At 45.3% G+C, this 22,049-nt stretch overlaps 1 protein-coding gene across 3 annotated transcripts in view; it reads right to left on the bottom strand.

Moving 5' to 3' along the window:
- The window catches only part of SH3RF3 (SH3 domain containing ring finger 3), a 410,554-nt gene that overhangs the window by 174,017 nt on the left and 214,488 nt on the right, over positions 1-22,049 (bottom strand). For all 3 annotated transcript variants that reach the window (XM_037807811.1, XM_037807809.1, XM_037807810.1), the window contains exon 2: positions 3,756-4,031. In XM_037807811.1, coding sequence (XP_037663739.1) covers positions 3,756-4,031 — 276 coding nt within the window. The remainder of the gene's footprint in view (positions 1-3,755; positions 4,032-22,049) is intronic.

Genomic DNA, 22,049 nt, shown 5'->3' on the forward strand with positions numbered 1-22,049 from the left:
TCAGGCCCATACGGTACCCGGTTGCCTCCCCACCAAATCCATTTCCTCCCTACAGATTTAGAGGGCAGCACACATCAAGGAGCATGCAAGTACTGGTAAGGAAGAAGTTGTCAGAGCTTGGGGGACACTATGCTTCTTGCCTTTTCTCTTTTAATTTGCACATGTCCAGTTTTGGGGGAGTGGGACTCCCAAAAAGTAAGTTATAAATTCTGCTTAAAGCATCAGTTGCCCATGTCCTCTGGGCAACTACATTTAATAAACTACATTTAATAAAAAGTAACTAATAATTTCATTAATTTTCTCCTTAAATGAAACAAAGACTTTGTTTCAGAATGGCATTCATACAATTTTAAGGGTGAGGAGTGTTCAACAGCCAGCACTGGAGGTAAAAATCTTGCTTTGATCCATCTGCTTCGTGTCTTTTGAAAATCCATTAATACCATCACATTTTTTTTTTCCTTAAAAAGGAAACAGCACTATCGCTGGTTTTTAGAGCCTCCTTCTTTCCTTGCTGGTTCCAGACTGGAACATATCCAAAAATCCAAAAACATCCCCTGGAGCCAAAGCCAAGCTGGCACGAACTGACAATGTTGAAGTACCAAAAGTTATTTTTTCACTTGAGATATTACGCAAATGGAAGTGAAACAGAACTAGCCATGCCTGTTTCAGCCATATTCCGGGCCTGGCAGAAATATGCACAGTGGAAGAAAAACATCAAGCAAATAGTGTTGGTGACAGAAAATATAAATCCAGCAGAAAAGTCATGATGAGTTGCCCATATTCTTTGGGCTGATATTTGGAGAAGTTTGGAAGTGAGAGATGCAGATAGAGCGGGTGGTTAATGGGGTGGCTGCAATCTCAGGGCAGGGCTCTCCCCTAAATAAAGTCTTCCATGACCATCCCCAACCTTACAGTTGCAATGCTCACTCACAGATTAAGACTTCATGAGTCCTAGCTCTGAAAAGATCATGACACTTAATTCCAAATAAAAACAATACCCTCAAACACAATTCAGAAGAAAAACACCACCAACCACAAAATACATCTAAGAAAGCCTAACAGCATCTGATTTTTCCCATGAGGACTACTTTACTATTTCTTTTGAAATGTCAAATATTTAAAGTCTATAATTCAATCTTTTGGAACCAGTAGTCAATGCGTAGCCTCCCTACTGGGAGATCCAATATAGCTCACTACTTTCTAAACTTAGAGAACTTTCACATTTATTTGTTGGCTTGCTTATTGGTTTCTCCCACTAGACAACATTCCAGGAGGGCAGGAGGTTTGCCTGCCTGTTTGCCACCGCATCCTTTGTGTATAGCAGGTTGTCCAGCACACAGGTGGGGCTCAAGAAATTTTTGTTGAATAAATGGGCAAATGCTCCTTTGTCCTCCTGTTCAATGAGTTCTGGTCCTCACCCAGGGAATAAGAAGGTTCTAGGCACAGGCTCGTAGGATAGTGTGTGCTACGGTGGGGATAGCGGAAGCAGGAGTTTGCTTATGTTAGGAGAAGCCTGAGCTTGCCCAGGAGGCACCAAAGAGTCTGGAAAATTGCAGTGGAAACCAAGTTCACCTGGGGCCCAGCGAGCTTCCTACTTGAACCCTTCCTTGATGTGGGTAACCTTGTCTACATCACTGGAGCCAATTGAGCGTGGAAAAGTCCAGAGCTATGACGCGGAGCTGAAGCATGTGCCTGTGTCCTAACCAGGGCCTAACTAGAGACCCAGAAGGAGGGGTTGCTGGAGTCACCACTCTCGGTCACAAGTCACAGCACAGAATGTCATGGGTCCCCAGGAGGATCTTCTCTCTAGGAAAGTTCTCCAGAGTCCATCCAGCAGAGAAGAGAGCAAGGCCGGTGTTCCAGGTACCTGATAAATCACCTCCCTGGCAGCCTGTCACTCTGGCCTTCTGACAAAGAAAGAGGGACATGGGTGCCTGCTTCCTAGGAAGCGTCATCAGCCAGATGATGATTGAAATTTGCATCAGAACACCTTGATGAAAGGAAGGAAGGAAGAGTTGAATCCCTGAATGGAAAATAGATTATTCTCTGTCAAGCTGAACAATGGAACAAGACATAAATAGCAGAAATGAGCAGGCGTGGCAGAGCTGCAGGGAGCCAGAGCTGCAGAATAGAGCTGGGAACCCAGAAAGCAGCAAGGAGGACGCAAATGGGAGCAAAGGCCGAGGAGAACAATATAAACATTATGGGAGTCTCTAGACTTAGGGAGGACACAGGTCCCGCTGCTTTCCATCCTTCCATAGCCCTGCTCATCTCCACTTCCAAAGCCACCCAATGTCCTTGTTTGATGCTGATGAAGACTACAGTTGAAAACACCTGGACCTGCATATTTTGCTCAAAAATTATGCGCCTGGTACTCCTGCAGCCCTGTGGATGGTCCCAAGAGTTCTGTACCAGAGCCAAGATCTGAGCGGAGCAGACGAGCACTCAACGCTTGGCTGGGAAAGGGAGAAAATAACCATGACTGCTGGGCTTCTGAGATAAGTGAGAACCTGATGTAAGGCACCAGCTCCCTGTGTCGGAAAGTAGAAAGAACAAGAGTTTTCAAGTCAGAGATTTGAGATAGAGTTCCAACTCTGTTGTTTACAATTCTGTGTGTGCATGTGTGTGTGTGCGTGTGTGTGTGTGCGTGTGTGTGTATGTGTGAGAGAGAGAACGAGAGAGAGATGAGAGACAAAAGACAGAGAGTAGAAAGGAGAGAGAGGCCCAGCCAACCACCCTGGATAAGTTCCTTAACCTCTTTGAGCTTTGGTTCCCTCACAGGGAAAACAAGGCTCCTACTCCTTCCCTTGGAAACTTGGACAGTTGTCAAGATAAAATGAGAGCGTATTGGTAAAGCACTTAATATAGCTTGCCATTTAATAGATAATTAATAAACAGCAATTCTTATTATTGCCCTAAGTTAGAAAGATGGTTACATCCCCGCCCCCATCCCCCCTGGGGAACAGTGGTGTGGAGGTCACGAAAACAAGGAGAAAGGGAGCACCTCACAGACTTGGAATGGAGCCTTCTGTAAAAGGAGACCTGTCACGCACACGGTGCCATCACCGCTGTTTTCTTGGACATGCTACAACCACAGAAGGCCAGGGCAGCCAGAGACCATGATCCTCTGCATTTTACTCAGATTACAACTCACATCCGATAACTGACATTTAGTTTGTCAGCTGTGGTCCCTCTATGCAAGTCTGGCTCTACCAGTTCAGATGGCTCGAAATATACATTGTCGCATCCTGCGTCTGGTGCTCATAGAAGATGGGGCTGTGACCACAATGATTGCTGGGTCAAACTAGTTACTTCTCGGTGAGCTAAATGGGTTCTTTGCAGCAGTTTCTGCTGATACTGGGCCCACGTGATTCCTGGAAAGCTTTCATTCCATTGCACCTGAGTCACCGCCGGAAAACCAGAGGATAATTTCCATGACTCAGGTCCATGGAAGGTCCTGCTATTCATGCTTACTGTGACTCACATTTATCAAGCACTTACTCTGTGTCATTTCTTGGGTGGAGCTGTGTGCAATCTCATTTCATTCAACAAAATCTTATCCGCCTATTGTCTCCTTTTATTGAAGCACAGGAAAGTTAAAGAATTTGCCCCAAGTCTCAGAGAAGAGCCAGGATTGAAACCCAGGGGCTCTGTCTCCCGAATCCTTGCTCTGTACCCCTAGGGAAAAGGCTCTGATTGGGAAAAGGCTCCCAGGGGGCTGTAAGAGGCCCAGCAGGACCAAAGACTCATTTTACCTTGGTGAAGGTCAGACAGTCTTTGTCTTGGTCTTTGTCCTTTATCTCAAAGTCATAAAGTGCTTTGCCCTGGGGCGGAGCCTGAGGCAAGGGCCGGATGCACTGGATGTAGCTGGCGGGGAAGAAGCCGTGGTTGCCGTTGAGCTCTCCGTGGTACCAGTTCTCGTCCACCTTGCGCCGCAGGATGATGATGTCGCCCTTGCTGAACTTGAGGTCACCGGGTTCCTTCCCCTCATAACTGTAGAGGGCTTTGCCATAGGGAAGTTGGGAAATGTTCTGAAAGCAAAAGAAACACCTGGTTATTTCACATAACCCTTCCTGCTGCCGAGATTAAATTTATCCTGGGCAGTACAGGATTCCAAAGGGGCTTTCTGTTGTTTGTGAGCATGTGCAGAATGCCCTGAAAGTTGAAGATATCTTAAAGGAATAGGCACCCTGTCACAGAAATATGCAAACTCCATCACCCTGCAGAGACAAGGGGATCTATATAATCTCTTAGATAATAATTCACCTTTGAGTAGCACATTAGGTGTCACACAGACAAACTCACTGTATGCTTAAAAGGTGCTATTAGTATCTTCATTTACAGACGAGGGAACTGAGCACAGAGATATAAAGTAACTTGCCCAAAGGCCCACACCTATAAGTGGTAGGAAGAGTCTGAGCCCAGGCAGTCTGGCTCTGGAATGTTCTTATGCACCACTCTATGCTTAGTTGTCTCCCACGGGGTGGTATTTCTCAGGGACTTTAGTCTAAACAGCAGTCAGATTTCCAACAATGAAAATTTCTCTCCTCATCTCCAGAACCCCTGTAACAATTCAGAAACGTGCTTCAAGGGGTTTCTCAAGTTGCAGTGTCAGGTCTGCACTGATTGCATGAGTCTGTCCCACTCTGGCCCTCATACCCAATGGCACCCATTAACGATGTCCAGGATGAAAGACAACCTGGCCTTGGTATGCAATACAGCCCAGTGGCCTGCCAAAAGACTACTTCTAGAATCTTGGTCCCCGATGCACTAAAAGTTCTAACAAATTATTCCCGGCTCTCATGTATCCTCCAAGCATGGTACATAGCTTTTTGTGCATACAGAAGTCTGGTCCAAAAGTACAATTTCAAGAGCATAAAAAGCATATCCTCTTCACATCATGGAATGTTCCTGTCATGATCCACAGGTCAGACAACTCAAAGGAAAGCAATCTGTCATCTTTGGTCTCAAACAATGACTAGCTCTGAAACTCAGCAAGAAGGCGGCTGTTGAGCCACCCTGAAACTTTAAAGATGTTATCATCCACTTCCTGGATTTCTCTAATTAGTGCTTTTCATTAAGACCCACAGTCCCATGGATTTCTCTTCCTTTTCCTTAAGGGTGGTCAACACCCACTCATCTGAGAAAGCTTTGCCAAAGGCCATTTCTATGCCAGAAGAAAAGCAAACAAAATCTGTGTCAATACCCAACATTTTTCCTACCAGAAGCCACATTTTCTCACCAGGGCTGCCTATGCCAAAGATTTCTTTAGTATTCAAATCAGTCCACAGAGGCATAAAAGCCCAAAGCGGTAGTATATTGAAAAACTCTTTGTAGAGGACTTAATAACATGTTGGCAACTCAATCACTCCACATTTATGTTTCAGCAACATCGAATGACAGCAGTTAAGACAGAACCTGCTGGCAAATTGACAAACAGCCACCACGAACCAATTAAACAGTAACTCCAGAGGATTTTTCATTGCAGAGCTCAATGAGGGAAAAAAAATCATTTTGCTTCCAACAACGTACATCCTGGATAGCTTTGAACTGTAAATACAATGCATTGTAATAGGTCCCAATTTCAGAGAGCTGAGGCAAAGGGGTATTTCACAATCGAATTTCTGTGATCAGAAAAGAATGGAAGAGATTCTTGGCTGTGGGCCACCAGAAGAATTCCACAGGCACACCAGGGCCAAGGCCAGTTAAATCCTAAACCAGTGATTCTGAGCTGGGACAATCTGCACGCCCCCTCCCCACAGAGGACATTTGGCAGTGTCTGAAGATATTTTTGGTTTTCACAGCTGGCAGTGGCTGTGCTATTGGTGGCTAATGGGTAGAAACTGGGATTGCTTCTAAGCACCCCACAAGGCACAGGACAGCCCCCAACAACAAAGAATTATCCTGCCCCAGACTGGCGCAATTGAGAAACCCTGCCTTAGCTTAGTAGGCTAAATTTATAAAAAGAGGAGACTTTCTTGTTCTATTTGGACTTAGACTACAACTACTTCAAAAGTGAAAGTCAACTTTTTAAAATTTAAACTAATTTAAATTAGCTAATTTAATTTAATTTTCAAGATGGAAGTATTTTCATTTTTCACCACATGGAGAAGTTTAGATACATCAACCTACGAGATTTTAAAAGGATAGTAAAAAAATAATAATAATAACAGGCTGTTAAGCTTGAAAACTGGCCTCAAGGAGGTACATAAAAGAAAACTTCCCTTTGTCACAGAGAGGGCTCCATTTTCTCTAATTCATGAGGGCTCTGCTCAAAAGCCATAACTCTGTGGCTGTTTTGGCAACTTTCATGACTATTGATAACAAGGGTGAGCAAGAAAGGCCAGATTCCCACGTGTGTATCTATCGGTCCAGTATTCCTCCTTGTATATTTTATGCTCTATCAACAAACACGCACCCTCTCCTATTCCTCTAGCTGTGAAGATGACACTGGAACTTCACTCTGGCTTCCCCTTCTAGCTTTCTCTAGACCAGTTGGCACAACAGGCTTCTTGCCAGCCCCACTTGCACCTTGCACAATTCTGGCCCTGACTTACCCCAAGTGTGGCAGGGCAGAGGTGGGGAGCTCAAGAAACACCAAGGCCTTTTCAAGCCCAGGCAGCCTGGCTCCAGAGCCTGTGCTCTTCCTCACTACTCAGTACAGAAAGACACAAAACTGCATCTCCCCAGGCTCCTGTGAGGCACGCAGTCATGATTTTCTGAGGGAATCCATCCTTCCTTGATCCTCCAAAATGGGCTCGATCCTAGCAATGTGAGAACTGCTCACAGGCTCTCCCTGGCCAGCCCAGCCTGTCAGGGATTCAGTCTCTAACTCTCTCTAAGCCTCTGCCTCTCAAATCTCTCTGCTTCCTCCTTAACAGCGGACTTAACCTCAATCTGCTCTCGGCCTGGCTGATCCAAAAGCACATGGAAGTCATCGTCTGTCCCTCAACACTCCATCTCCTGCACTCCTCATCCCGGCTATGGGATCACCACCCAGCTGCTAAACAAGCCCCCACAGTTCTCCCTGTGTCCACCCCATCCAGTTTCAACATTTGTCATCAAATCCTGCTGATTCTACTTCTAAAACCTACCAATAGCATCCCTGTCCCCACTTCCACTCCCATTGCCTTGCCCTTCATCTACTGTTTCCTAACCATTGCAAACCTCTTCCAGGGTCCATTAGCCCACTTCAGAGCTGGTGCCAAAACACAGAGCTGATTCTATCATCCTGTTGTTCAGGAGCTTTCAGTGGCTGCATGTAGCCCTCAGGGGGGATCCAAGAGCTTTAGCATGATCTCCAGGGCTCCTCCAAGCTGGCCTCAGGATAGCTTTCCACTCCCCCACCATTAGCCAAATACACCAGCCACAGTGGGCAGCATCCTCTTTCACAAAGAAACGGTGCTTTTGGAACCTCTGGGTCTTTGCACAAATGGTTCCCCTCCCAGGCTGAGCTCTGATGCTACCTCCTCTGTCCTCCTCTCCCCTTCCCCAAACTGGGCAGCGACACAGGCTGTGCTGCTGACACCTTTGGTGAGCACTGCTGGTCCACGATGCATGCCACTGTATTAAACCAAGGATGCCAGAACAGGGACTATGCTGTGTTCACCCTGAAAACCCCAGAACCGGCACAGAGAAGGTGCCCCATATATGCGTGTTAACTGAAATGAACTAAGGTTATTCCTGAGACCGGCCTGGATGAGGACAGGCAGCGGAGATGTTAGACAACATTAGAAAAGAAAGACAAGTCTGATGTGGCAACCCCCTGACAACCAACACCCCTTACATGGATCCAGGAGATAGGGTGCCAATCAGTGCAGTGAGGGGCAACAGAGCAGCTTTCACCCACCAGGGAAGAAAAAGAAGCCGAATGCCTTCCGCAGAAGTCTAAGCAGGAGCTGCAGCGGACTACACGTGGACCCACACTGCATTTCCCCAGACACCAGTTGGGCATCTGGGCACACCACCTCCAGAGCCCAAGCAGAGATTTGACCGGCAGGGGGCGCAGGGCTTGGATCTGGCTCTAGCTACATTACTTTTGCTCCAGAAGGTGGGCCAGGAGGAGAAGGGACAGAGCTGAGAGAAAGGAAGGAAGTGGAGAAGGGAAGGGGTAGAGACAAGGGATGGAGGGGGAGAGACACAGAAGCCCACCACACTAACCCCCTCCCCAAACTGCTGGGATTCAGCTTTAAGACGCAGGATACTTTGCAGAGGGGGAAAAATAATTAAGGATTTAGCAGATGGGAGGGTTTTTTTTTGGGGGGGGGGGTTGGTTACTGCAGTCAGAAACTAGTTATCATTGTTAGGAAAGGCTAAATAATGGTGACACTCGCACTTCCACAGTCTTTCATCTTCAAAGCTCTTTTTAAGTATTAACTAATTAGTCCATGAAAAAGGCCTCGAGGCAGGTGATTGCTACTATGGGGGAAAAAAAGCCTTCTGCAAATTCAGAAACCTAGAGGACCTCTGAAATTCAACTCCACCACATACAAGCCCAAGAAAATTGAGCAGGTTTCTCTGGAACTCATTTCATTTCTGACCACAGAAGTGTTCAGCGATAACCTCGCTCACATTCTCACACTGTAGTCTGTTCCCCTTTGGAGGGATTGGATTCCAACATCGCTGCTAAGCCACCATTATTATGGGCTGAAGACATTAAGGAACAGAAATAAAAGGAAAAGGGGAAAACACATCTGGGATGCCTACGGGATAATTAACACCAACCACCACTGCGAGGCATTAATAATAATTAAAACTCATAATGTCAATTTCATGGCTCATTGCTCAGATGTATCCCACAAATCTTAGTCTGGGCTTAATGTCCTACCCCGCAGAGAGATGGGTGCTCACGCATGCACAGCAGAGCCATTTCCATCTTCTATTGGGATCAAACAAGGCAGTGGGCTTTGACAAATGTGCTCCATGACACCAAAGTGCCGACAACCGGGTTTAGATCACACACTGGCTTCCCTCGGCGGGAGGCAGGTGCCACGGCTGACAGGGAGCCCTGCAGGGGCAGAGGACCCAACACCCAGGTGGCGTGGGAGAAGGGCCCTCTGGGTCTCCCAACAAGGTGGGGTGGAAGACGGTGGACACGAGCAATTGTCCAAAGAACCCGCTCATCTTTTTTTTTTTTTTTTTTACCTCTAAAGACTAAACCAGGTCTCCCTTATCCTGTCACTGTGCACCAGTCCCTTTCCTTCAGAAGACTTGTCAGTTGTGTGATTGTGTTATCAGTGAACACCTCTCCCTAAATTCCATGAGGACAGATACTGCGTCTGTTTTTTTCAATGTTGCATCCCTAATCCCTGGGTCGGACTTGACCTAAATTACATACTCAAATATATCTACTGAATATGTGAATATACAGATTAACAAGTAGATCCCCTGGGATTGGAGCCTTTGATCACAAGGACTTCATCTGCCCATTCTTTTCCCAGGGTATGAGGCTCAGGGTCCATCAAGCCAAAAATCCTGTGCTAACGGTGGCTGGGCCTCGACGATTAGGAAAACTTCCAGTGATGGCTCCAGGAGGAGAAGGGCACTCCAGCTAAAGGAACTGGCCTGAGCAAAGATACACAGTTGGACTGGACTCGGGTCTTATTCAGGTTTCCAGCACAGTACATGATCAATAGTCGACATGCATTAGACAAATGAATGCATGGCACATTTTAGGGATGGTGAGTCAGCCATGGAGGGGGAGCCTGCCTAATCGCAAATAAATTAAGCATTGTAGGGTCTATGAAGGTGGCAGAGATTGCTGATTGTTTCTGGATAGCTGTTCTCTTCTTTTTAGACCAAGTTTCAACTGGGGTTAAGGTCAGTCAGCTAAAGACTTCATTTTTCAGCCTCACTTGCAGGTAGACATAGCTATGTGTCAAGATTTTGGTAAGTGGGAAGTAAAATGAAAGTAATACATACAAATTCCAGACAGTGTTTTAAAATGAAATTTATAAGGAAATCCTACTTCCTCTTTTTCCTTTCTCACAGGATGAATGGCAGATGTGGTGGTGGTGAGCCAGCTTTTTCCATACACAGATTTTACTTGGAGCAACGAGAGGGAAGGAACCTGAATCCTTGGATGGCCTTGAGGAACGAACAGAGCCTTCTCTAGTCCTGGACCGTCAGCCTTTCACCAGACTGCTACATGAGAGACGAGGAAATTCTATCTTATTTATCCCACTGTGTTTTGGGATCTTCCTATTTTAGCAGCTTAGCTTTACTATCCTGACTAATCCAGAAGTCTATTTATGATTTTTTCAGATTATAAGCATTTTGGGGGTCATTGCCTTATATAAATAATATATCTAACCAGAGCATCCCCATCTTTTAGTTTACAAATTTAGTCTGTAATGAACAAGTTGTTAATATATCACACTCCAACCAGGAAGATCCCTGGTTGAAACTAAAAGGTTTCAGTTTTACAGCCAGTTATATTTCAAGTACCTTCTTCCCTTTTACTCAATAAACATTGTGTTGGGTCCTAGCTTTTGTTTCTTTCATTCTGTCACTCTGATGGTTTTTAAATTCTCCATGTTTGTGCACTCATTTTTCTAAAAAGTTATAGCACACTGGCAGTAAGCCAGACCTTGCAGTAGATGGTAGGCTGCAGAAGTACGACACGATCTCTTCTCTCAGATTGTCACCGACCAGTGGGCAGCCCAGCAGCCATTCAAACAATTACAATATATTGAAAAATGCAATAAAAGAGAAACACATAATCCCCCAAAACACAGACCAGATGAGGGCACCACTAAGCTGCTATTATTGTCTTTTGTGATCGTGAAGATACAAACTCTACAGCCAAAGGCTATCTTTCACAGTGCTTCATGTTTCAGCAAGCTTGGCGAAGATTAAAAGCAACTCTGCTTTTTTGTTTTGTTTTAACTTTTCCCAGACTTTGTCAAGGGCCATCTTCTCAAATTTGCCTGCTAGTCCATGCACGATTTCGTGGTCATTTCTTTGATGCCAGAAGTATTTTGCTAGCCAGCAGTAAGGCATAATTTCCTGTTCTGAACGTTAGGAGAAGTGGGATTTAATGAAGGCTACATTTGCCTTGGAAACATCTGGTGACGTAGGGCTGGATGGAGCCTTTGGTATGGAAGATGTGTGTTTCATCCAGATTCCTCCAGATGAAAGATGCTATATAAAGCATTGTCATTATTATGCCATGTAAGGGATGCAGCACTTCAAACCTCTTCCCAAATTAGCCTCTACAACTTTATAATAAAACCATTATGATGTAAAAAACAAACCTTTTTCAGAACAACACTCTCTCCTCTCCTGAAAGATTCAGGAAGAGCTTCATGGCCAATTATCAATGGCAACTTTGACAGTGAAGCTAATCCTGTCGGGAAACACACACGTGCACACGCGTACACATGCGGCTACGTTCATATGCTGATCCTTGGCTATGGCACTCACACTCACTGATGAGGCTCCAAGGGAGTTAATCTGTTCTCATGAAACGAAGACTTCCTCCTCAACTGTGACAATCAGATCTCCCAGCAGTCTTCTCCCTCCTTCTCTGATCAACATGCCCAACAGTGTTTGCTGGATGGCAAGGGCACCTCTGGCTGTGGCACTCTTGCTCCTGGCATTGCTAGAGGTCCACCCTTTACTAACCCATGGCTGCACCAAACAACAAAAATCTCTATATGATTCAGCAACCTGCAGCCACAAGTTTGCCATCCGTTCTGACACCGCTGCCTTGGAATCAGCCTCCATGGGGTCACATCCAGTACCCACTGGAGCTTTGTGCTGCCTATTAGCAAAGACTGTAGGGCTCAGAGTGTATGTATCGATATATTCTGTTTCACCCTTTGAGTCCCGTGCATTTTTCAAAGTCTGAGCAGCCTCAGATAACTGACAATTGCAACTCTTAGCACCAGGTTTTTCAAGGTCATCTGAGCTTTATAACAATAAACATGCCTGTTTTACCTTTAGAGAGTTTCTATGGGGCTGATATGCTGTTGGCACTCTACTCAAGCAATAGCTTCCCCAGTCTCCGTTTCACTAGCAGTCTCTCCATTTCTGGTTTGCAAAGGGAAAAATCTCATATAGCTTCTACAAGTTACTCAGGAATTCTCACGTTGGCCAACTCTTGATCATCTATCGCCACTTAATTTCAACACCAAGTTTCAACCTTCCTAACTCATCTTCTTTATAGCTATATCCAGAGTACCCAGGCTGGGGCCTTTCTTACCACGTGTCCTGAATGTAAAGACAGAGCTGTCACCAGTGGGCTCCCACCTCCTTTTACTCCTCCTCCTGATAGAAAGGAAAACAAGCAGCAAAACTTCCCAAAGTCAGGAATAAACAAGAAGCTGCCATGAAATGGGGAGGGTTAGAATTAATTGAGCAAAGGAACTAAAAACCAAGGCTCCCTGATATGAGGTGCCATAATGCAGAGTCCTACGTGCACCTTTTGGCTCTGCAGAGAGTGAAGGCAAGAAGATCCCAGGAACTGCAAATGAGGCAAACTAACTCAAAAGGCACACCCGAGAGGCGTGACAGAAAGACCCTAACAAAGCATGAAATGGGAACCCTTTCACTGAAATTACAATGTAGACGCCTGGAGTGTCCCTGAGTGGAAGACGAGCCCCGTGCCTTTCCACTCTTCCATGGTAGAAGGCAGAATTTAGCTGTGCAGATGACAGACTTGGGGGTAGTGGGGTGGGGGGGCAGTGTAGGAGGCACCAGGCTTTCATGGGGTCCCCTTGGTTTCCAAACTGTACTCCTGGAGGCTCTAGAACCAGACCCCGTAAAAGTGAGACTCTCGACCAGCAAGTGTCTGCCCTTCCCTACTCCCCTATCTCCAACCACCCCTTTATTCCCATAACAGGTTTCCATGCAAGACTTTGAAAGGGTTCCAACACTAAAATGAGTTTTCAGCCCCCTGGAGAGCCTCCTGTTCTACATGCCCAGACCCTATGTTTTGTCAAACACAATCACAAAGCCCCACAGGCCTCCCTTGGCTGCACTGCCTTGCTCTACCGCCCCTGGGTTCAGAACAAACCCAGCTCTGCTGTGTGGAACGTGGGCAGGGCCAGCGTCTCTTCTCTTCCCATCTGTCTCTGCAACTGTAAGGTACTCATGGGGCTGCCTTTAGGCCAGAGATCCCAACCGCTCCGGTAATTGTGAAATCCCATTTTCCAGCACTCTGCTTCATGAACCTACCCTAAAGTGAAAAGAAAGCTCAACAACCACCAACTCACAAAGGAAGTTAAAATTAATTTTGTTCTGATAATTATGAATACATGAGCTAATTAGAATTGCCTGCAGAAGGTTTAACCCTATGATTGGTAGTCACGTATCTAGGTCATTAACTAGTAAACATTTGTTTAGGGTTCAGAATGCCTAGTTCAGGCTCCTGAAACCCACTTTTCATACACTGTACAGAACAAGGTATGTATGGATGTATCTGCACATGCACACACACACTCAAATACTGTTTTTCAAATATAATCCACCCACATATTAGTTTACCTTTCTGTAGTCAGTTAGGAAAAGGAGAAGGTGAAAATATTTAATATTAGCCTAGATTAGGAGTTAGCAAACTATGGTCCTCAGGACAAACCCAGCTTGCCACCTTGGTCTGTAAATAAAGTTTTATTGGAACACAGCTACACTCTTCATTTCCATATTGTTCCCGCCTGCTTTCCAGCTGCAATAGCAGGGTTGAGAAGTTGTGATACAGACAGCAAAGCTGAAAATATTTACTATCTGGCCCCTTTTTTTTGGCAGAAAAAATTTGCTGACCCTGGTAGAGATTGTCAAGGTTAACACTGACTCCTAGTCAGATGAGTGCACAGTTTCCTCTCATTTCAGGAAAAGGGGGAGGATGCTGGCACCATCTGTGTAAATGTAGTTGTGTTAAAAGAAGTGATTTGGGAATTGGAGATGGCCCTGGCCTTGTGGCTGCCTTGCAATGTGGCTTTTGACAAAGTACCTTAATTCTCAGAGGCTTAGTCTTCCCATAAACTGGAGATAATCAAATCTGTCCTTCCATATTTCCAGGTAGTGCTGAGGGAATAAAATTGATGATATGTAAAGAGCTTCTTGTCGCTTAATGAAGAAGTTGCTATAAAAAATGATTATTGTAGACTTTCTGCTGAGGCAAACAAACTTCCTAGGAACCTGAATGCCAGTGCTAGAAAAGGCAGACTTTTCTAAGTGTAGAAGTAAATGTAAGATGGGTGGGGGCAGGACCATGTCCTTCTTGTTTGTCACAGTGTTCTGGGTGCCTTGCTTAGCATCTAGCACACACAACTCCATAACTATGTCGAACGAGAGCAAAATCAACAAATCACTAATCTGTGGTCCTCAATGGTAAAAATCCCTTTTTTACCCTCTCATGAGTTTTCATGTGCATGTGCCCAGGGATTGAGCAGACTTACTGCTTACCTTCCAAAGGCTTCTTCATTACGATTCTCACAGTCACCATCACCCCTTTATAAAAGCCAACCACATTTTACTGAGCAGCACATTTATGCCATGCCCTGCTTCACACCCTTTACATATGTTAACCCACATAATCCTTACAACAATCCTTTGAGTGGTCCTAATATTATCAGGACACAGACAGGAAACTGAGGCACAGGAAATAGTAATAACTTGCCCAATGTCAGAGACATTGTAGAAAAACTGGTAGAGCTGGGATTTGAACCTGGGCATGTGGACTTCCAAGGCTGTGTGCCCTCCAAAATTACTACCATTTGTTTAGCTGCTACTCTGCCCCAGACTCTAGATAACTCAGTTAGTGAGCACAGGTATACTATGAAGTAGTATTTATTATTGTCATTTTATAAGTGAGAAAATTTCAGAGAGGCAGGTAAGTTATTCATAGTCACAGAGCTAGTAGAAGGGGAGCCAGGCTTCCAATCCAGGGCTCTCCAGTTTTAAAGACCCTGCTCTTAACTGCTACCCTGCCTCATTCGACCTCACAAAGCGGGGAGGGGCACTCCTTATGGAGCTCTGATAATTTAATTTGGGACAAAAGGAAAAAGTGTGGAGCGCTTTGCTGTCAGGCCAAGAGGTTCTAGATCTGTGTTTACATTTATCCAGTTCAGAAAAGAATTACTCACTTTTCCACTCCCTGGTTAGACAACCCAGGATTGCAATATACTGGAGACGTTTTCCTAGACAGAGTCTTAACATGTGCCCACAGGATCACGTAACTGAGTCACGTAGCATGCGAGTAGGGGACCATCTTCTTTATATTGAGGAGGTGGTCTCTGCCCAGGGGCCACCAGCCTGAAGGGCTGTGAGGGGTCCCTCCCAGGGAACTGGGAGCTGGTAACTAACCCACAGGCTCCCCCCGCCCAGGGCCGGCTCAGCGCCTGAACCCAGCTGACCACAAAGGGCGGCCTTATCCCCAACATGCCCCATCAGCCTCCTGCAAACAGCTCTCCTCGGGCTCCCCTCTGAAGGGTGGGCATTAAAGGGCACCTCTCATCCACCTGGGACTGGGCTCTCCCATTGCCTCAGAGGGTCAAGACGTCCAGGAGTAAATCAAAAGGCTTCCCTTCAGCCTCTTTCCTTTTTCAGGAGGGGAATTAAGGATAGATGATTCCTTCCAGGCCCTAATTCCAACCCAAACTAACCACCATATCATCTTTAAATGATTTTTTTTCCCCACATTACTGTCACGAAGAAATAATTCAAGGAGGTGAGGGAGAAAAATAAGACATCTGTATTTAACCATGTAAAAAATTAGGTTCCTTTAGGGGGCAAAGAAAGAAGACTTGCTCCAAGAACAGGGACCTTAGTCCTCTAGGGCTTTTGAGGGGAGCAGAGCAGGTTGGTGTTTAAGAGGCTGATTCTGGCACCTCATTTTGTGGTTCAAATCCTGCCTCTGCCACATGCTGGGCTCTCAGTGCCTCAGTTTCCATATCTGCAAAATAGGCATAATAAAGTATCTCTCCCATAGGGATCTTCTGAGATTAAATCAGTTAATATATGTTAGTTGCCTATAACAGTGCATGGAACAGTCAGTATCACAGAATGGCTTCCTGTTGTTACTAAATAACTTCACCATTGACAAGACTATCAGTAAACAGCATGGAACATGCTTCCTGAAATGGGTCACATCACACTGCTACATACTTAGCACATTAATCTGCAAGCTCCATTAAAAAAAAAAAAGACCTTAGCAAAATAAATCCAGTCATGAAGATAACCCAACTGATGTCATATGGCAGAGACAGTTACAAACAAAAAAAAGTTCTCTCATTCCCAGAGATGGATTTCTTAGAAGGTATGTTTGAAAGCCCAACAAAACTGCACAAATTCCTTCTGCAGTGTTTAAAAACGTGGAAGATGGGCATGACGGCAGAGGAGCAAACGCAGCCCGTCTTCCTGCTGAGGTCCTTGACAGCAAGCGGATGTGATCGTGTGCCACGTGCTCCCTTCTTTCCTCCCTGTGGGAGGTGGTGGCCGGTCCAAGGCGCTGGGGACACCCCGGGAAGTGGGCCATGTGGTGTGACAGAGAGAAGCGGGGCCAGCAGCAGAGACAGTCACCACGGCACGCCTGATGGATCTGACCACGGGGCCCTGGCGGCCGGGGTGCAGCCTCTGGGTGGGCAGAAGAGGGAGAGGGTCAAGGCCCAGGGCTGCCCCAGCTCCTCCACTCACCTCAGACGGGAAAAGACTTTTAAAAATCTTGAGATCGTGTGGCCAACCTCAGGAAAAAACACCCAATTAGCCCCTTTTAGTATCCTCTCTCTCTCCTCACTGTAAAAGCTTCAGGTACTTCAAATATGTAACAGAAAGCAGGAAAATTCCAAGCCTTGAGTTAATATGTGGTATACTATGGGTTTGCTATTACCTTAAAAATTTAAAAACCTGAATCAAATTATAGGTAATGGTTTGGGTTTAATTTACATACATATTGAATTTACCTAGTTTGCACTAATTCTGCAATTTGCCACCCACACAGGATAATGGTCTGACAACACAGGACCCAGACAACCCTTTGGCCTGGGACAGAGGGACACTGAGGCAGAATCCTCCACTGCCCTGGATGTTTGTGGACATGGAATGAGTTGGAGAGCGTCCCTTGGTATTCTCTTTCCCTATTGATTTACAGAAATCATTAAGTCCAGATATTTGCTTACAAAAGGCTTTGCTAACTTGGTAATGGAAATCACCACAAAAGTGGATGTCGCAGTCACTTTTATAGACTTAAGGTGAACTTCATAAATAAGCTATTAGTGCAAATAGTCTCACCAAAGAGAAGCAAACAAATGCTCACCCGAGTCCCTGCAATGAGCATGGGCCTCGGCAACTGAGAAAGTGCTGCCCCAGGAGCTTCGGATTAATTCGGGCTCTAACAGCTCTGACTTCATCGCAATCACGCAGTGATTGGATTATTCCACAGCAGCTCGAAGGCTAGAAGTGAGACTCACGGCGAACCACAGCAGTTATTAGCGATGGGCATGCCAGTAAATTTCTTTGTACTCAAGGGAGAAATTTACTCGCGGCAGCTTTGCTCCAAAATGTATTTTGTGTGTTAGCGAGTCAATCCAATTATTTCCTATTATATTCAGGGGAAATTCCTTCTTAAACCCTTCATGCTTTAATGCAACTACATAAACCTATTTTCAAGTGAAAATGAGAACTTCAGTTGTCCTTTCATCCAGCAGACAAAACAAGACTGCCTTTCCAGCCTGGAATCTTATCCCCTTTGGTTAAAGGAGATTTCTCCTACCGGCTTCTTCTAGGCCAAGTGATGATTTTTAAACTTCCTAAAATATTAAAGAGCTGACTAACTTTGCCTGAATTTTAAAAAATTAGCAGATGAACATCCTCTTCTTTATAACTTTTCCCAGTGGGTCTTATTTAGCTAGTCGTTTCAAATCAACCTCAGGGTTTCAGCGACATCACACCATAAATTGTACCTATGAAACGTACCCCCCCCAAAAAAAGAATTTCTTTGTTGACGTCAGAGTTGCTTTATTAAGAATTACGCCTTTCACATTTCCAGAGCATTTTAAACTTTTCTAAGCATTTTCACAGGCTTTATTTAATTTTCATTCTCATCCTTCCAGTAACCCTGTAGGGTAGGAAGTGGTTTGGGTACATTTTAGACATTTATTCAAGAAATCAGCATGCCTGTCCACCCTCTGTGGGGCACTGCCCTAGACAGTGGGGATATGACAATGAACAAAACACCCCAACATCCCAGCCTTCATGGAGCCTACCTCAGCAAACAAATATAGAAATCAGCAATCCTAGAGTGGGTTAGACAGCGATAAGTGAAGAGGGAGAAAATAAACCAGGGGAGAGGATGTGAGATGTTGGGAGGGGGTAGTCGGAACTTTAGGGAGGGTGGCCAGGGTAGACGTCACTGAGAAGGCAACTTCTGAGAATAGCCGGAAGAAGGGGAGGGGATGAGCTGTGGAGTGATCTGGGTAAAGAATATTCCAGACTGGGGGAACAGATGCTTCGAGGCAGGCAGGCAGGGGAGAAACTGGGGGAATACGGAGGGAGCCAGTGCCAGCAAGAGGTGGTGTCGCCACAGGGCCCACAAAGGGCCCACCCTGGAGGGCCTGAAATGTCGTAGCAGGGGCCCTGCATGAGATGGGAGGTAACTGGGGGTTCAGTGTGGAAGCTGATGCACAATGGAGGGGATGAAGAAAGATGATGAGAAAATTCCTTCCTCTGGAAAATATTTTAGGAAGAGAAATTCTCCCTGTTTGGGATGACTGAAGGGCCGTCCTGCCTCAGGAACTCCCACAGTGGTGTTCCAGTTTGCTAATGCTGGCAGAATGCAAAACACCAGAAATGGATTGGCTTTTATAAAAGAGGGTTTATTTGGTTACACAGTTACAGTCTTAGGGCCATAAAGTGTCCATCAACAAAGGGTACTTTCACTGGAGAAAGGCCACTGACATCCGGAAAACCTCTGTTAGCTGAGAAGGCACGTGGGTGGCGTCTGCTTACTCCCAGGTTGCATTTCAAAATGGCGTTTTCCAAAATGTCTGCATCAGCTTCCAACGGCCGTCTTCAAATGTCTGTCTCAGCTCCAGCTAGCTGTGAGCTCCTTCTGTCCGAGCTTATCTAGTGCTCTAGGAAACTAATCAAGGCCCAGGCTGAATGGGCAGGGCCGCGCCTCCACGGAAATTATCCAATCAGAGTTATCACCTACAGTTGGGTGAGTCACATCTCCACGGACACTGAACCAATAGGTTGCAACCCAGTCCACACTAACATGTCTGCCCCCACAAGAATGCATTAAAGAATATGGCTTTTTCTGGGGGACATAAATATACAAACCGGCACAGGCGGCTTAGGTCTTCCTGGTCAATCTTGGGACAGATCTGTAGGAAAGAATGCGGTAACACCAAAGGCAGACAGAAACAACATTCTTACAGGGTGCTGTCAAACATCCCAACAAATCTGCACTGAGAACATAAAATTTTTAGTTTTAAAGCAAGTAGAGGTATAATAATTATTACCCTATGAAGAAATGAAACCATTATTTGATCAAGAAGTATGATCAATGCTGGTTTATAAACCATATTCTCAGAGCCCCAAATCAGGAACATGGTCTGAAAATGAATAAAAATAATTAAAATCAGAACCCTCTCTGAAAACCTAGGCTATAAAGCTGGAAAGAGGAAGGGGGCCCAGAGATTTAATAAAAATTTCAGATCCTCTGAATATGTAGTCTAGCCACTGTCCTGACACTTTGCCTGCCTTATCAGAAGTGCTACCTAAGGGAGCTGGTGACACTAAAATATTCTAACATGAGAAAGCAAAGAGAAACTGAGAGGTTTGAATAAATTTCTTTCAGCAGTGTCAGGTAACCCATCACATGTTGTTCTAACAAGCTAAAGAGAAATATTTTGTAGCTTATTTTCCCTTTTCCTTAACATGCCTATTTTTTTCTCTTCTCTGTGTCTCATTATCTCCATTAAGGAGCACGCCTTCTTGTTGCTATGCCACTGTCACCCGCCAAATTTCCTTTTGTTCTTGCTGGAGAAGCACATTACTACTGCACTTCCAATCCTTGGAAGTAGAAGTAGAAGGCAGGCTCCTCACGGTCCTCTCTCCCAGCCAGCAGCTATTCTCCCTTCTGCCAATCAAGTCTTTGCCTTAATTTCAGGAGAACTCATACAGGTCCAGCAATAGACAAGAAACAATCAGACCCATAATGCACTATTCTCTTAAATGAGGAGGACTGACGGGGGCGGGGCAGGTGCTGAGGGGAAGTATTAATGCCAAAACGAAGAGCTGTTTGAGATTTGAATAGATTTCTACGGTCTTAGAAACTGCCCCCAGTTTAAAAAATTTAATAAACCTATCATTTCTCAGAAAGTATTCTAGGCATGTTCCAATTATTAATTCATATAAACTTCCTAACAGCCTTATGAAATAAGTATTATTGTCTCCATTTTATAGAGACTACTGAGCCACAAACAGCTTAAGTAAGTAACTTGCCCAAGGTCACATGGTTAGTAAGTGATAGAGCTGGGATTCAAATCCCAGCGGTCTGTGTCCTTATTCTCTATGTCAGGGATCACCAAGATTTTTCTGTAAAGGACCAGCTAGTAAATACTGCAGGTTTCTGTTATGACTGCTCAGCCCTGCTCTGAGAGCACAAAAGCAGCCATAGATGGTAAGTGAGTGAACAGGTGTGCTTGCTGTCAATAAAATTTTATTTATAAAAACAGATAGGGGGCTGGACTTGGCCCACAGGCTAGAATTTGCCAACTCCTGCTTTCTGCCATGTGTGTTGCCTCACTGTGTGTCTTGCAAAACATGATCACACTCGGGTTGTTCTCAAGTCTGTGCTAATCGGCAATCAGACGAAGCTGATTTTATTTTGTGTTTTTAAAAGCAAGGAACCAATGAATTGAGTGACCTAAAATCTGATGCTCAGACTGATGCAACAAAATGGTTACATACAGTTCCCTGGGCATTTCAACAATATAAGGCAATATTAATATGTCCAACAAGAGTATGCCTTTTTTTTTTTTTTAAGGTAAAATGAATCCCACTTTACTTGAATTCTCAGACACAGGCAGGGTAGTTTCAGGGACTGTCACTGGCAGTTAGCAAAGCTTGCCTGAGCAAGGTCTATGCATGCCCATGCTCTGTGCTTGAATGCAAAGCTCAGAACTGAGGTCTCTCTTGAAAAATCCTCTAGGGGCAGCACCCAGGCTCCAACGGCATTCTGGGAGAGTGTGCACATGTAGGATGCACAGGATCTGACAGGAGGGGAAATTCTGCCTGCTCCAGCCAGGCCAGGCTCCGATTACATTCACATTCAACAGGACCCCAGCCTGTGGGTGCAGCCTGACATCCTGCCCATTGATATAAATAAATTACCCGCAAGGCTGCAAATGCCCTTTGTATCCTGCTGATGTTAAGAACTGCCAAGATTTTGCTTTCACAGTTTATTACCACCCCATCAGAATAGCTCAAAGGAAACCATCAGTTTCTGATCATTTATTCTGCATGGCAAGAAATACTTCAATACATTTGTAAGGACACAATTAACATACCATGTGAATGCAAGAGAATGATCCAAAGTCCTACTTTTCTCAGCCCACACTAGCAGCTGAACCACGGCATGCTAACCTATGGCACCCTCGCTTCTGAGAACGCTTTATAGGGATCACTCCACGGTTTGCCAACGCCCCCCCATCTCCTGCCTGGCAAATCAGAGTACATTCAGCCCACTTGGATCCAGCCCAGCCGCCTCTGCACTACAAGGTGAACTAAGAAATGCATTCCAACTAAATAAGAATGCAGAACAATCTCAGTTCCAGAAAGGCTGAGAGGTGGAGAGAGATGGGATTCTGGTGTGCGGGAGGGGACAGAATAGGGCTTCTGTGCCCATAGATATTCTTGGGAAGGGACATGAGGTCAGAGGCAGCAGAGGAACTTCTTGCCCCACTGCAGCTGTGTTCAGTCCTTGCTGGTGACCAGCCCTTCCAAGAAGACACCCCCACTGAATGTCAGGTCTAGAGGAGCTACTTCATTTGTTGGAGTTGAGCTGCAGGCTGAGAGGGAAGAGGAAATTTCAGTTAAGCACCTCT

This window comes from Choloepus didactylus, chromosome 17 (genome assembly GCF_015220235.1).
Source record: "Choloepus didactylus isolate mChoDid1 chromosome 17, mChoDid1.pri, whole genome shotgun sequence".
Taxonomy (NCBI): Eukaryota; Metazoa; Chordata; class Mammalia; order Pilosa; family Megalonychidae; genus Choloepus; species Choloepus didactylus.